General features: G+C 40.7%; 1 protein-coding gene across 1 annotated transcript in view; it reads right to left on the reverse strand.

Moving 5' to 3' along the window:
• OPN5 (opsin 5) overlaps window positions 1–17192 on the reverse strand; it is an 18810-nt gene extending 1618 nt beyond the window's left edge. The window contains 4 exon segments of the mRNA XM_009639608.1: window positions 2939–3299; window positions 5819–5989; window positions 9730–9849; window positions 17048–17192. Coding sequence (XP_009637903.1) covers window positions 2939–3299; window positions 5819–5989; window positions 9730–9849; window positions 17048–17186 — 791 coding nt within the window. The 5' untranslated portion in view covers window positions 17187–17192.
• Between the last annotated feature and the right edge of the window lie 491 nt (window positions 17193–17683).

A 17683-nucleotide genomic window follows, 5' to 3' on the forward strand; every position in this document is an offset into this window, starting at 1 on the left:
AGCCCACAGCTAGGCAGGATGCAAGGGAACATGGAAGAGAATGGAGAAGAAAAATGATAACTCTCTTCAGATAAATTTACAGCATGAACAAAAGCTGTCACGCATTTATCTTCTCTTTATCTAGCTCTTGTTTTCCTTTCACCTGACACAGAGCAGTTAATGAGTTTGTTATCACAGACCATTAAAAATGCTGTAAGGTCAGTTTAAACATGGGATCTCAAAAAATAATAATTCTTTGATATCAAATTTAAATTATTTAAGGAGGAGAGACCTTTAAAAACATACAGACTCTCTTTTTTAGAGTAATATATAACAGAACTGTGAAAGCTTTTGAAAATCTTAGCAAGATCTCTGAAATGAATGCAGGTTAATCTGGAAACATTTCCTATAGGGTTTCTCTTTGTTGTTTTTTTGTTTGTTTTCTTTTTTTTTTCTTGTTTATTTTCAGGGCCCCTCACTTCTACAGCCTATTCCAGTCAAATATTCCTCAGACTGTCAAAAAAACCCCCAGTCTCTTTCCATTCCAGAATTAAAGAAGCATGCACTGGGAAAACAAAGCCAAAAAATAATTAAGTGCAAGTCTTCCAGATTCTGGGTCCTTTGAAATCAGATTCCAAAGTTCCTAAAATCAAAGTCTTTGAAGAAGTTTCCAGGACTAAAGTAGGTCCCAATGGTATGTGGGAGTGGGGGACCCCAAGTATCTCTGTAGGTGAGTTTGTTTAGGAGAGTATATTCCTGTCTATATCTGCTATAGCTCCTTCTTCTGTATCACCCAGTACCAGTCACCGGGGCAAAAGCAAAGGAAATTAGGAAAACAAGAAAAGAGAAGAGTTTGCAACACCCTGATCTAATGCAGGGCTTCTTCCTCTCTTGCAGGTTGTCCTGATGTCCTACAGAAAAGGTGTCAAAACTCAATGGGACCAATAACCTGCCATGAATATGGCCATTGGTAACAGGAGGAAGGAGAAGAGTTTTGCCACACTAGGTTTACCTCCTGCCTGCACGCAAGAGGGGGTCCATGGTCTATCTGTCACCAGAAAAATGCCAACCATTTGAATCCCTTTCAAGACAAATATGGAACAAGTAAGCATAAAGTCATTCAATAAGGCATGAGCTGTCAAGTCCCTGGGTATACCCACTCCAGCAGATAAAAAAATACTGTATTTACCTGGGTAAGCAGGAATGGAAGGTATTGGGAATTTAATTGAGAGTGAGAATGCTAGCACAAAGTCTAATTTTCTTTCTCCTAACCCATAGCATGGATTTTGTACTCCATTAGAATCTGTAGATGCTTTAAAAAGCAAGTTTCTACCAAACATTTAGCTTGCATTCCCGGTAAATGATAAAAGGATGTCCTTATAACAGGAGGAAATGTAGCCATAAGAATGTCTAGTATAAATGTTAAACCAAAACTGTCTGGGGGCAAAAATTGTGATTTATATACTTTCCCTGAACCTGTCTGTCTGCACTCAGCCACAGCCTGATATAGCTTCAAATTGCATCATGCAATAATACATCCTGAAGAGCATATGTGGTTATACTGCTCCCATTGACAGAGTATTACTGCATCCAGACGGATAGCAGTGCATGTGCGCTCATTTGGAATCAGGCAATTAGCAGGAATACAGCAAAAAAATATCAGAAAGCACAAGTTTTTGGATACTGCATAACCTTTTGTGGAGCCTTTGGTTCCACATCTTGATGGTAATACTACGTTCAGGGAAACTTCATTCTTTTATGGTTTCTTTTGTTGTCTGTCACTGAAGCCAAGGCTCTCAAACACAGCCTTTTTGTTGTAAATTGTGCCATGAAGTTAAATGGGTTATGATGGATACTCATTTTCCACGTTTATATTTATCCCAACATTATATCCTCCACTGTAGATCCAAGACAGAAGAGGCAATTACTAGAATTTTGACTCAGATCACACTGAAGTTTTATATGATCCCTCCAATATGGCAAAAATAAATCTGCAACCTCAAATCAAAAGTTCCCATTGTTCTTTGAAGGAAAGGTGCTGAATAACCCCAAAACAGGACCATATTGAAGCATCCCTTTTTAAAGGCAAGCACAGATTTACCAGCTGCATTGGCAGCACTGACCATACAGGTACCTACCTGAGATTCTTCGATACGTTTAGGCATAAAGTCACTTATTGCTGTATATTACCTAACTTCCAGTTCAACTCCCCAAAAATGTAATAAAATTTGATCAGCCAAGCAAAAGATGCTTTTCGTCTCCTTCTTGGCATGGCTTACAGAGGCTTGTGAATCTTCTACAGCTAAGGAATCTGGTTTTGTTCAGTATAAGCTTTTTATTTTGAGAGATTCTGGCACAATAACCAGTATCAGCAAGGATCATCGCTGTCACCATTGCCAAACAGAAAACAGATTCAATCAGAAAGGGAAAATAGGATATGGCCTGAGATGGCAAATTAATTTTATCAGTTGAGTGCATTTTTATCAGTAGCTTATGGCTGAACTTAAATGATAAATTATTTACATAAAAACAATTGCAGTATCACAGGATTGAGTTTGGTTTATATCTTCATTAGCAGAGGAAGGTAAGCGGTCTGTAAGTTTTATTTTCCTGCTACAATAATCTGCTTTTTATCTGGTTTTCCGTTATAATTCCTGGGCACCTCAAACATCTTAAAATAATTTTTTACAACTGTTTCTGAAAGCAAAGGGAGTTTTATGACAGGGAACAGGGCCACAGGGAGATGATGCGACTTGTGCAAGTTCACACAGGAAGGCTGTGGCAGAGCTTCAGACTGAATCACGATCTCAGGGACTTGAGTGCCCTAATCACAAAATTATGTCTCAACTCCTGTCTTTTTCCATCTTGACTGTAACGGAGGAGAAAGCTAAAAGAACCACCTTCAGAGAAGAGCATATGATTGATGTTCTCCAAGCCTGCTTTTACGACCCGACAAAGCAAATTGAGTTAAATCTTCCTACCTACCTTGGTCAGCTTCATTTCAAGTATGTGGCTGTTCTGAATCCTGGTATCATAGTGAGCAACCTCTTTGGTGGATGATTTGACTTTTAAAATGATTTTGACATAGGAAAACACAATCACTGCAGTGGGGAACAGGAGGCAAAAGAAAAGAATACTCAGAATAAAAGCCTGTCCAGCCACCGAAGCCTGTGCCAGCCACCAGTCCAGAGTGCAGGAGGTCCCAAACGGCTCGGGGGCATAGCTCCCCACACCAGCAAAAGGCACCGTAGCCCAAAACGTAGCATAGGCCCAGATTATTGCTAGACAGATAAATGCATGATGTCTCTTAAGCCAGGTACCTGGAAAATAATTCAAGAGTTACAAGTTCAGGTCCATAGGTATTTGGCACTATTGAGCATGTCATTCTACACATGCGGTAAGGGTTTGATTGGCTGTTTGACAACAACTCTGTAGGGTTCATCCTTCCTCTTTCCAGGTATTGATAGTGACCCCTGAGCTAGCCACCCTGGCTTGCATTGTACCTCATGAAGAGAAATGCACACTCATATGGAGGGCTCCACCTGACTTTATTTTAGGCTGTGATGATTTACAACCTAGAAGAGTCCGTACAAAAGCAATCCAAGGAACTAGCTCAGCAGCAATCGTGGGAATCTTGTCTAGGAATTTTGAAAATTGTGATGTGGTCTGCAAAGGCACATTCATAGTGTGTGGTCAGAGGAGCTGGAGGTTCAACCCACATGAAGGACTAAGCGTTTAATTCACCCTTTCATTGTTCAGTGTGAAGGCTTGCTAGCTGCAACTGTATAATGTAACTTAACATCATTTCCTATTCTTCTTATCATATATTAACTGGCTAAAGTTTGATCTAAGGACACTTCTCAACATAAATTATTAACCTAAGTGACTGAAAGACAAGGCTTCACAGAAGAAATAACATTTCCAAGATTTATTTTTACCTTGTCATTCTTTTCCAGCACAGTAAATCACCATGTGCGTAGTGTCAGAAGTATTCGTAATAGGTGTTTTCATGTATCCTTGCCCATTTATTTTATTAAATGCTGATGGCATGGCTGAAGTTGTGGAGTGGAATATTGTCTCTCTGCTCACCTTGCACACAACTCTAATTCATCTAGAAAAAGCTTCGGTTTACAAGCTTTCCATCATCACCTATGTTTAACATGTTGGATTCAGATAGGACTAACAAGTGAAAACCTATGATTTATGCAGAAACTTAAGCTATGGTGTTATAATAGCTCCTTCCACCTTGGAAGCTCTAATCTGTTTTCACTCCCCATCCCCTGACATTGAGGACCTTTCTTCAGGGTTTGTGAATGACTTTAAAACAAAAGCAAAGCAAAGAAACAGCTGCAATTTGGATGTGACCAGTACCCCCTCCACAGCTGATTTTACATTTCCAGATTACCAGAAGGAAAATGAGCACTGACTGACAAATGTTGTATTTGAGCCCGATGGCTGAGAGACAGAAAGGTGCCTTCTTGTGTTCAGCATGAGTACTAAAAGAGCAACATTATTTTCACAGCTATTGTCAAACTATAATGATCTACTACCAAAAAAAAAACCCAAAACCAAAACCCTCAAAACTCAAAACAAACAAAAAGAACCCCCACAGTCGCTGTTTTTTGAGTAAAATGAAGGTCTAGGTATATAGTCAGGTGCTTCAGGTTCCTGATGACTGATTTAGGCCTTATACAGAAAATGGCTAAATTAACCACCTAGACTGAACATGCTAGATATGTTTATTGCTCTCCAGCATTTTGTATGGACAACCATGATCAGACAGTCCTTGAGAAAAGAGGTTTTGAAGTGTTCTGTCTCTCTTGAACTAAGATATACTAAATACCAGAGTTCACAGCATGAATGCAGCCAGCCATGAAATATTTATTTCAGCTCACCAAGCCTGTGAAAAGTTGTCTATGATTCAGGTTGCCACTGAATTATTTTGATAAGACTTTTATAGAAAGAACTGAAATGCTGCTTAATGTGAATGGTGTATTTAAAGCTCAGCTAAGGACACCTTCCCTGCACTCACATTTAAGGAAAAAGAATGGATGTGCCAGGATCTATGACAGCAGATCTTAGCACAGTACCACAGTTTTTAATTGATAGCATGCTCAGCTGTTGGACAGACTGGCTTACTTACCTACACTTCCTAGCTGTAAAGATTTCTTATAAATTAACATTACATGATTGATATTCTATGTCATTACAATGAAATCCATTGTATGTCCCTCAAGACACATGGGCAAGGTGTTTCTTATATGTAAAGTCAGCTTGAGTATTCCCTGTTTTCTGTTGGGGAGTTAGTCCCTTCCAATGCAGGAAAAACATCTTTTCTAAACTGTGACATCTTTTAACCAGAAATAATGAAGCATATGTTACATCGTATTCAAGAGATATAAGATATAGATGGATATGGTGATAACAGCTTTCATTGCTAAATTCATTTAATCCTCTCAGGTTTCATCTCCATATTAGAGAGACGATATCACATTATGATCTATTGCATATCCAATCCTTTAGATGTTTTAAATAGCTTGCCACATATATTAAAGGAATTTAGGCATCTAATAAGGAATACTTTTGTGTGTTGGTCCATCAGACCTTGCAATATGTGTGATACTTGCATCTGTTAATGTTAATAGGCAAAGATGATATGTCCAGCAATACAAATTTAGCTGGAATTACTTGGATCATGCAAATATGTTTCTCTTATTTGTGTATTCCCTTGTATATTTAATAAAAGCCTTCTGAAGTGCTCAAGCATGATTTCAGTCTAGAAAACTATATCACTTAATATAGCTTTTTTAAAGTCACTTAATATAGTTTCCTTTCTTACCGTAAGACAAGTGGCAGATTTTTAGGTATCTATCCAGGCTGACAGCTGTCATGGTAATAAGGCTCCCACAGCCAAAGAAGAAACCAGCCCATCCATACCAGCGGCAGCCCATCCATCCAAACATCCAGCGGTGAGAAAAGAAGGAAATGATACTAAAGGGTTTTCCTACAACTTCAAAAGGAGAAAAGAATGTCAGTTGACTGATAAAAGCCATCACTGATAAACCCACCCTTTTTCAGAAAAGTGAACTTTGCCAGAAGCTAATACCAGTAAAAATGTTCTGTAATGTGGAGAGGGGGCTTGAGGTACAATAGATGTGGTGACTTGTGTGCCCTCCAGCCACAGGACTAAGCCTAAGGCAGCTGTAGCTAGATCACATAGCATCTATGCTGTGGTAGGATGAGCCAACCCTGCAGAAAGCCTAGAAACCAGTGTTTTACTGTGGACCACATGAACCAGAAGCAAACACATACTCTGGTACTGAGTATGTGCAAGTTCTTCCCATTATTAAAATTTCAGAGTATTTGTTAAGTCCACATGCAAATACATGCGAGCATGTAAACAGTACGGGTGATGGGTGAGTCTGGGTTTGAAACAGGCACAGATCTAGTTTGGCTACATCCCTATAATCAGTTGAGTGTCTTCAAACACAGGAGAAAGAAATTTGCCTTCAAAGAGGACTTCTGCAAACCTATCAAGACCCAACAGTAGCTAAAATGTTAGGTTAGAAAGGGAGATGGTGCTATGGTCGCGGGATGGACTTGGGCTGCAGCAGCAGTTTCAGCTCCTGCCCATACCACACTCTTCCTTCGTGACTCTCAGCGACTCACTTAGCCACAGATATTAAAAAGTTTTAAGCATCCCCAAGCAGAAGGGAAATACTTAATTATTTTGGAGACTCTGTCCTAGTGGCATCTTAGCTCCTTTCTCCATTTGTAAAAGTGGCTGGTGCATTCCAGAAGAAGTGAAGTTAGGTCATACATTGTTCCATTCTCACCTTAAAACAGATTAACATTATTCATAGACTTTGTAAGTATCATGAAAATGAGAAAGTTTGGAAATTGTAATTTTCTAGTTGGAAACCTACACTTCCTGATTTTATTTTTTTTTTGTCTCAAACTGGACAAACAAAAAAATCAACTTTAATGGAAAAGAAAATTCAAAAATTTAAAATCTAGGAACATCAGGATGTTTTCTGAATCCTTCATTTCTACTTACCAGACTGACCTGAAATGCTCCAAGGCCTGAACAGTTCAACTGCAACATTCAAACAAGATTAAATATTGAACTCCACCTTCCTGTGACTGATTTCCTTCCTGCACAGGAGTTACCAGAGCACCTCAAGGAGCTGAAAGCATCTCAGCTGCCCTGGGCTAGTTTCCGTGGTTGAACCTCACTGTCTCTAATGTCATGGAAGTTCAGTGAATTGGTTTATAAAGATGGCAAAAATGGTCTCGCAAACTGTAATTCCCACAAGGTAATCTATTCATAGAACTCAAGACAAAAGTTTCTATTTTGTTCAAGTGATCTGTAGAAAAATATTTTGGATTGGTCCCGAAAACGTTCAATTTCAGATCAAACTGATGCAAAACTAAACATTCTGTTTTCATTCATAACAAAAAAATGAAAACATTTCTACCAAAACAAAATCTTGCAGAAAATGACCTTTGCTCCACTGTCTGTGCCAAAAGCATCATGACTGAAAACCTTTCAAAATGAGACTTATTTTTAAACAAGGTATTTTGGGGATTATTTTCCTTTGCCTAAGCCTGTAAGGAAAATTCTGCCTGAAGGTTGCGTTCAGATCAATATATTATGTGCTTTTTCTCTGAGCAGAAGCAATGTACTTTAATTTTTCAAGCAAAAGCTGACCCCAGTGATTAAGGTTTCAAGGAAAACTTGACATATGGCAAGGTCTGGGCTATATGCTAAGAGGCAGCAACTTTACTCATGTAAATCATTGCCAGCTCTAAAGGCCAAAACATTTCTTTGCACAAAATCAAATTTCTCTTCGGCAGCACAGGACTCGGAGCATGGTATCAGTGCAAAATGAGCCTGATGCAGTTTTGAACAAGTGGCTGGTGCCACCCTGTGGAAGTCTGTAGGAAGCAGGGCCGTGGGAGAATCCATTTCTTGAACAAGGTGCCAAGACAAGTGCATGAAATGGGAAGATTTTGGAAAAAGTCCCATCTTCACTCCAGTCAGCCCAGCAGACAGAACACATCACATTTCTTGAGTCAACATCTTCCATTAACAAAAAAGAAAAAAAGGAAAGAGAAAAGAAGGTAGAAAATGCACGAATGACTGTGCCAATTGCACTTATTTTTAGTTACAAAACTTAAACACACAGACTGAGATCCACATGGAAGACAAGGTGACCAAGTGGTATGTTGGTGACAGACCTTAACAGAGAAACTAGCAGTCCTCATGCTAAGAGAGCTCCCAAACAAGCTGTAGTTTGTATGATTGGGATATAGAGCTTATAGGGTTAGGAGATACCTGTTTACATTCCAAATATACAGCTATGGAAATTCTCCTGAAACTCTCTGTCTGGCTGGAGTGACTCTCATTGGAGTCAGGTATGAGCCTTATAAAATAAGACAGACTCTCAGGACACAAAGGAGGTGGGGAGCATCACAGAAGAGGCAAAAACTGATCCTTTTTTTTTGTTTTCTTCACTTCTAAGTGCTGCAAGATGGAAATGGTGTCTCTATGGCAGATACGCCAAAGAAATCATTGGGATTTCTTTGTGTGGTAGCAGAGCAGAGATGTTTATACTAACACCTTTCTCCTGTGAATTGATAAGTATCTCCTTCAGAAAAGCATGTTTACTGATCACCAAGAGGCATCAAAGTTACTGGAAGTTGAGGGGGTGAGCCTTGGCCGTGTGCAGTGGGAGCACAATGAGCTTCGGGTTTGGCAGGCTGGGAGCCATCATTTTATGTTGTTCAGTGCTATTTTAGGCATTTGGATGAAAGCAAACACATTTGGCAGAGATGAGGGCAGGAAAAGGGTGCACTGGAGCTGGGGACAGGGGTCCTGGTGTATGCAACACATAGGGGACAGAGGACTTTGGGAGCATGGGAACATACCATCGTTTATATTGCACTGGGGAGATCCCATGGTCAGCTGGGTTACATCAGGCCTTTATACTCACTGGATTATCTGCCATCCAAAATATCCTTTTCTAAAGGACGTCCAGTCCTCTCCCTGCATTTGCACGTCGCCATAAGCAGCTGAATGAGACTCACGTTAAGAGCCAAAGGAATGATCTCCAAAGGCTTTTGACCCTGCAGCTTCATGTTAACCTTTCCAAAGCTCCCTCCTCTCATGCCAAGGCATTCAGGCTGTGGCGTTGAAACAAAAATCCCTCCAGCTGGCTGATATGGCTCTTACTCTAAAGACTGACACAAATGCTTATTTTCCTGACCCAGAGATAAAAGAGGACGGTCACTAGAGAGGAAGTTATCAGCTTTGATAGGCTGATGGCCACTGGCATTTTCAAATTCTTTCCCCTCATGTCCATCCCCAGTCATATCTGACTAAACATGTATTTTTGAAGTACCTGGATCCTTTCTGTTGCACCTACAGCAAGAAAATATAATTTTCTTCAACTGTAATGCCGAGCTATTTTGTGGTTATTGTGCCAGGACGCACATGGGAGCTGTCTTCGAAGGCCTGCCCAGTGCTGGGGTGAACAGGAGTTTTGCCTGACTGATAAATCCAACCCTATTTTTTCCTCTGTATTTTTAATTTCTTTCCATCAAGTTGCTCAGGAATGTTGTTTTCTATCCTTCTCTCTTACTGCTATGCAAATAATAGAGCAAAAGTCATTTGGGGCTCTCCATGACTTCTGCTGCCAGAAAGGCTAGTGGGATAGTAAAAAGAGTAAAAATAAGACTTGAAATTACCTGAAATGCCCAGATCACACACTGCTAAATTAACAGTCATTATCTCAGCAGGTCTCAGCTTCTTTTTTCGCTTTGAGGACATAAAAATAACATACCCATTTCCCAGAGTTGAAAGAATCCCTATAAAAATACAAAAAGAAAACCAATCAAATTAGAATTCCCCTCAAACCAGCAATATCCCATCTTCCTTGTGACATTCTCTGATAGACTCAGCCTGAACCTGTGGTCCCAAGGCTAGACATTTTACTCTGAAACATGATCATCTCACCCTCGCTATGCAGCTCACAGAGACACCTACTGCAGACATCTCCCTCCCACAACAAATGTTATTTTCCCCTCTGCAGCCGGGCATTGCCTTCACCACCTGAGCCTGCACAACTGTCATTTGGATGCGCGTAATAGAAATCCCATAATTCCTCTGTTCTGATCAATGCTGTTTGTCTCACAAACATTTATACAACCACAAGAATGAAATTCAGCTGTCTATAATCACAAGGACCCCTATCTCTGACCAACCTTAATTTTATTAAACACTGTAATCAGAGGTTGAGGCATACATTTCTAAAATATTGTAAATGAAGTTATTAATATCACATCTTATATTTTACATTAAAAATTTATTTCTATCATAAGGAAGAAAAATGATAAAATATATCTGATTTTAACTTCCAGCTGGAATTCAGTGCACGAGGAGGGATCCTGTTCATGTTGGCTGACATCTTTTTTGCCATATCATCACCCAAGGACCCTCAGGGACCAGCGCTGCAAGTGGCTAATCAGCCATGGAGTTAATCACACTGACACCAAAAATTTCAGTTCCCTTAAAGAAAACTCTTTCTTCACTAAGTCGTGTTTCAAAGAGTTTGAGCCCTGAGCAAGCATTTTGCGGTGGAAACGCAGTCCAGCACACAGCATCCCTTTCAGGAAGCAAGAGTCACCCCCAAAGGTGAACAAGCTGAGGGGACCATGGCCCACAGAGGCCTCACAACAGAGCAGAGGAGACAAGCAAGAAGGAGACAGATGCAGAAGAAAAGAGTGGCATAGACCCCGACCTCCTGAAGCGCCATTGCCTCACCAAAGGGACATAGAATGGCAATGAGGGAAAAGACGTTGGAGTGAAGTTCAGCCTGGGAAAGGGGAAGGAAAGGTGTTTTCCTTAAGTATTTTGTCTTTCATCTTTGTTTCTCACTACCTGAATCAATAATTGACTGCTTTCAGTTAAGTTAAATTCCCCATGATGAGTCTGTTTTGGCCACAACAGTAACTGGTGAGCAATCTCCCCAGCTTTACCTCCACTCCGTCTTTATCTCCACTGCTTTCGCTCTTCCTATTTCCTCCCCTTCCCAGTGCGGGGGCTGTAAGCAAGTGGCTGCCCTCGGTGTTTGGCTGCTGGCAGAGGCCAACCCTCCACACTACTACAGAAAAGTCGTAAATAACCCGTCTTTCCTCTGTCAATGAGGCAGAAAATTCACTCTTCATGGTGCCTTCCAACACTGGCTCTGGTGGTGCAAACTCAGCCGTATTCCATGATCAAAAGGACCCCAGCAGCCCCCATCCACCCAGCAATGCCGCCCTCTCCAAATATTGTACCTCTGAACACCACATAATTTTTATCAGAGTCTACTGGGAGGCCAGACCTCAGGAATTTGACCTCAGGCATTAAATAGATATTTTCTCTGGCCCATCAATGGAATGATCCCCTTTGCAAGGGTGTGATGCCCTTGCAGAACCAAGAAACCCAACCTGGGTACATCCATGAGACAGAGAGAAAAATGGTTCCCAGAGGCTAAAACCAGACTATTTCTCAAGAAATACGAGTAACTGTGGAACTGAAAGTTTACGAAACTCAGGAGAAAAATACTTTGATTCTGAATTTTTCAGTAATAAATGCGACACTCATCTAATTGGAAACACTTCTTATTTTTATACTGACAATATTACTTTCTATATTGTTTTAAAAATAAACAGGACAGAAACGGGCTTAGAAGTTAATATTTGGTTTTCTCAGAAAATTTGATTTATCCTTGGTGATTTCTTATGGCTCTGAAAACTCAATCTGAATCATAAGTAGCTGCAGGTATTCATTTCAATTATTTTCTTCCTTACAGCTAAATGAATGAATCTCAGTGTCGCTGCCCATTTTTTTTATATCTTAATCCTTTTCTCTCTTAATGCCATCTTCTCTCTAGTCATACTTAGGATATCTAGTGTGGTAGCATTTACTCTGAAATACCTTTTGAAAGCACCTGACATTTTCCTGAATCTTTTTCAGCTGACTGGTAGTCCAGAAAGATGTCTTCATCAGACAAGTCTCTGAAGCAACTGCTCATTATTACTAGCAATGTTTCAAAGAGCCCCATCCCACTGACCCCCTAATCCTACAGCTGGAAGGGGTCCAGTGATAATTTAAGTTGCCTTTTGTCTATACCTGTGTCTGAAAATTGCTTCTCTGAATTCTTTTTTAACTCCCCGGTGCTAAAAACTTTATCATTTCCCTAGATGAGCCACCTAATGCTTCATTTTTCTCTACTATTAAATAGTTTTTCCCAACAGCTAGCTGAGGTCCTTGCTGTTGCAGGCTCCCAGCTCTGGTAGGTGCTGGCAGGCTGTGTGCCTGGGCAGAGCCCAGGGTTGGAAACAGGGCAAAAAAGACTCTTCAGATATAAAATAAAGGCTTTTTTCCAGGAGGAAACAGTTCAGGGCACAACTGTCCATGGCACCATAAGACTTTTACATACACACAACGAGCCAAAGATGTCAGAATAGAGGTGAAACTGTATAAAAGAAGAAATCTGAACAAGTAAAATTCCTTCTCTCCAATCTGACAGCATTGCTAAACCATCAGAGAGGAAAAAAAAATAAGAAGATGGTTCAGGATTTTGTTTTCAATTAAGCTGTTTCATAACACGCTGAGGAAGCGTGCAACAACAGTTTGCAAATCGATAGTTACTTGGCACGAGCTTTCAAAGGAGCTGACAGCCAGCGGTTCTCCGCTCAGTAATTGGCCACCCTACCTGTCCGTACAGTAAATCAATCAAGTCAGTGATGAAAAAGCTAGCAGGGGAAGTGACAAGTGAAAAGAATTGGATTCTTATAACCACGTGTACCGTTTGACTTTTTTTTTTCCCCAGACAATTAAAAAAATACATGTGGAAATGAACTAGTTAGGACAAAAGATCACACATTTGCAGAGAATTTATCACACATTGGCCAAGACCCCTGATTTCCTTTAAAGACAAAAAAAAAAAAAAAAAAAAAAAAAGAGGCATTTTTATATTTTCAAACTGCAATACTTCAGCTGTACAACCATCCTGACCCTAAGAGCTCTGCCGAGTTTCCTGACAGGATCCCAGCCTTGTTCACTCACAGTGCAGCTTCTTCCCCTGTTTGGAGTAAATTTGAAACTCACTCACACCTTACATGCCTCCAGCACAAAAAGGTGCCCATAGCAATCCCCACCTCCTGGCTTCCCACCTTTTGGCAGCGAGTCCCTCTCTCTGCTATCAGGATGTCCGCACAGGACATCCTCAAGAGGAGTCACCATTTCTTGAAAGGGATCTGTAAAGGAATAGGGGACACGGTTCAGTGACGGCAGGTGACAACTGACAGGTTCGGTCTGAACCATAAGTTACAATAAAAAACCACAGACATACCCTTGCTGGGTATGGGTGCTGAATGCTCAGTTTTCTGGTTTCTAAAGAATACCCAGTTTACAAAGTAAATCTGCAATACTGTGGAGTTACCACAAGACACAACTATGCCCAAGAGCTATCTAAGCACATAGTTCTTGCTTACTGCTGCGGATACTTGAGAGCTGGGATTAACTATAAAGCTGCCAATCAAAGCGAAGTTACAGACTCAGCAAGACTTTTGTGGGGCATTTGATATCAGTGAGCAGTTTCACAAAGCTAGGCTTCCTTCCCCACTACCTCAAGATCCACTACACATCACCAAAAATCTCTGCACAGCAGTGCTTCATGTCCCAACAGAAATGCGGATGCTTTGAACTGTCAGAAATCAGCTTAGTGCAAAAGGAAATTTAGGATTATGTTTGTTTGCAGAAAGTTAAAAAAGCCACTCAGAGATTTACCTGGGAACAACAAAGATTAATTTACTTCTAAGTTCTCATATTTTTCAGACTCGAGCTATTATTAAAATGTTGCCATCCAGCTAAACATGAATGGGTAATAAAATGTGGATCTGCACATCAACAGGAGCTAATGGTGGCATCCCCAAGGCGATAAGCTAAACCCATCTTGTAAGGTACAACACACATGTGAAGGATTAGCCCAAGCAAAGCTTTTTTTTTCTCCTTGGTAAGAAAAATTTGTTTAAAGACTGCTTTACCCCATCTATCCACAAGCACAGAAGAAGTCCTGACATTGCTCCTTCCACCAGTTTTCTTTAATTCCCTCTCTTGGTGGCTGAGCTCTGAGGTGTAATTCAGCTTTATGGGTAAAAAGCAAAACACCCTCCTTCTTCACACAAGCCCATATAAAAGGGGTGTTTCTTGGCCTTTGGCAAATTAATATCCATTACTGTATTGCACACAGTGCCTAAAACACTGCTGTGCTGGTCTAGAAAACATGAAACATCAGGAAAATTTTTTTCACTGAAAGGGTTGTCAAGCATTGGAATGGGCTGCCCAGGGAAGTGGTGGAGTCCCCATCCCTGGAGGTATTTAAAAGCTGGGCAGACGAGGTGCTTAGGGACATGGTTTAGTGGTGGGATGGCAGGGTTAGGGTAACGGTTGGACTTGATGATCTTAAAGGTCTTTTCCAACCTAAATGTTTCTATGATTCTAAACCAGTCGCTGTTGCTGAAATGGCTAAGGGTCTGACTGACGAGCAGCTTAAAATTGCTGCAATGATCGCTAAAAGGAATTAAAAATATCTGTGCAGGATACCAGTGGTATCTTATGCTATAGATGCAAGTCCAAGGGAGATGCAAATATAGCATTTACATGTGCATGTGAAAAGCATACTTGGCTGTAACGAAAGCCGCTGCTGGAGTGTGTAATGACCATAAGGGTAAAGTAACTAACCAAGTAAAATGCAATGCAAAGCAAACATGTGAAAAAATAAGTTAAACCCAGAGCAAAATGTAGGATATGGTAGCTGAAGTAGAACTACGCACATATACAGCACGGCTATGGCTTAAACTTTCCCGGCTTGGGCCACAGTGAATCCACCACAGGCTGTTTGATGTCCAGTCTACACACCAGTAAGGTGGGGATCTTACTGATAAGTCTAATATCAAAATTATTATCATCCCTTTACAAACTATAGTTTCAGTGTCCTCACAGGGCTCATGTAAAGCTGTGCCTTCATGGTTAGCTTTTGTTTTTTCACTGGAAATTCATTATTTCTGTTCCTTGCCTTAATTTGATTATAGCTATGTTTTTCAAGATGTTTCATGTCTAGCAGGGGCATTTCTTTGGAACTGAATAAATCTACACTAAATACAGCCAATATATCAAGGCAACACAGTGCACATTGGAAGGATTCATTTCAACTACTCAGACATATTTCCTGGAATTAAAACTAAGTTTGCTTAACCAAGCAAAAAAAGAACCGAGGGGGGGGTGGTTTGGACAGTTCAGCGAAGACGTCTGTCTGCATAGCAGCAGGAAAAATCTGTGAGTGTGAAAAGCTAGGATACATACAAAACGGTGCATGAATACAAAGAACAGCACAGAGACACAGCTTCACCTGCCATCGCTGCTGCTCTGAATTCCTTTTTCAATAAAGACATAAGCAGAAGAGAAATTAGAAATAAGTGTTATTGCAGCCTTTAGATTAGATTAGATTAGATTGCAGCCTTGCAGATTAGATTACTTAGAGAAGTCGGGGGAAAGGCAGTAAGAGAGAGCAGGAAGGAGGGATGTAGAACAGTGAATGAGAAACATGAAGGTAGGAGTGAAAGATCTTAGAGGCTCAGAGGGGATCTCACCACTGTGTACCAGTATTGAAATGGTGGCTACAAAGAAGATGGAGACTCCCTTTTCACAAGAAGTCACGTGGAAAAGATGAGGGGTAATGGGTACAAGTTAATCCTGAGAAGATTCCGACTGGACGTGAGAGGAAAATTTTTCACTATGAGAACAGTCAACCATTGGAATAATCTCCCCAGGGGAGTGGTTGCCTCTGCCACAGTGGACACTTTCAAGACTCAGCTGGACAGGGTGCTGGGTCATCTTGGCTTGACTGTGCTCTTGCCTAGAAAGGCTGGACCGGATGATTCTTGAGGTCCCTCCCAACCTGGTATTCTATCATTCTACGACCCTTTTATTTTATGCAGATCTGATAGAACAAGAGAATGAATCAAAACTAAAATGAATGTCATGGAATACACGTACACGCTACATTCATCCTGATGTTCAGCCACCTGACACCCGGCGCCCTGTTTGGTGTAGCACAGTTACATGACCTTGGCTCAACTTTATTCAGAAAATAGCTGCTGAGCTGTGAGAAACTGCATAAACTGAAGCCATAAAACATAAGGACACCTATACTGTAGAAAGCAGTGGAAGTGTTGAGGCAACAGATAGAAGCTCAAGTACTGGAGAGCAAAAATACTGACACAAAAAGATATAACCTTGCCCCCACCCCCAAAGCAAAGTTGGTAAATCATCAAGAGCAAGGACCAGTTTATTCCTAGCAGCAAGGGAGACTAGTATTGCCCAGGCAAATGACAACTCCTTGGCGTATGAATACTTAACATAGAAATCAGTCTCAGCTATAATCTGTGTGCACTAGCCAATAAATAATTGCATTTATTCTGCTTGCAAAGCTTTGCATGCAGTGAAAGACTCCAAAACAAAAGGGAGAGGAGGGTGTTAGGCAGAAAATACTGTTCAATATAACATGTGACGTAGGAGAGCTGATGCCAGGAGCTGAGCAAGATTCAAACGAACACTTCTGAGGATGTTCTCTTTGCTGTGTACTTACATGAGAGAGGCTTTGAAAAGAGACCACATAGCATAAGGGCAAAAGTCGGTCCTGGTCAGGAATGATTAAACTGCGAGCTAGTAACCTATCAGTAGAAAAAAATTGAGTATTTCTTCACTTTTTGCTGAAGGTCTACTGCTAGTCACTCCTGGACACCCGGAGCAGCATTGTCTGTTGACACTAACTGTTGACACTGCTGACACCATATTTCTAACACATTATCTCCTCTTCCTCCTAGATTTTTCTTTCCAGTATGAAGAAATATGCAATTACACATCTAATGCACAGCAGATTCTGCCTTCTTTGTGAGTGCCTGCAAGGATGCTGTGACAGAGTCATATTTCAAAGGCAATATAAATAATTATTACCAATTACTGTCAAATAAAACCCAGCTACAATGTCGGCTTCTCTAGAAAGCTTTGATACAAAGGGGTCTTCCTTCTGGAGATAGTGTGGGAGGTATTCTTCCTGGGAGGAAGTGTTGCGATCTGATGCCATCCCATTCATGTCCAGTTCTGAAAAACAAAAGAACAGAGTTTGCAATAGATCATTTCTGCCACCAGAAAATGCAAAGATATTTTTGTTTATACACAAGAAGCAGCCTCCTGTCTTCATTTCTACACTGCCACCTCCCAGGACATTTCAGGATCCAATTCAAAATTGCGTAAAGCATCCTGCAATGATTTATTTCATGACTTACTTTATCCAAGAATGTCATTATTCATATGGCACTCATCACAGTAATCCATCTGAGCAGTATCTAGGCACCAGTGTATCGTGGCCATCCAGCCAAGGTTTCTGAAGCGCCTTCCCTGAGTATCTTCAGGAGCTTCATGTCTCCAGCTGGGTGTAAGTGTGACTCAAGACTGAGAATAAGGAAAAACGAAGCAGGGCAATTGTTTCTGCCTGAATAGTTTCATTGCTAGATGTGTTTAATGCATACTGAATTTATTGTCTTTACCTATACGCACAGTTCTTGTAATCCCAAGAAACTGGGAATTATC

The sequence above is a fragment of the Egretta garzetta genome, unplaced genomic scaffold (genome assembly GCF_000687185.1).
Source record: "Egretta garzetta isolate BGI_Z169 unplaced genomic scaffold, ASM68718v1 scaffold235, whole genome shotgun sequence".
In the NCBI taxonomy this organism is placed as follows: domain Eukaryota; kingdom Metazoa; phylum Chordata; class Aves; order Pelecaniformes; family Ardeidae; genus Egretta; species Egretta garzetta.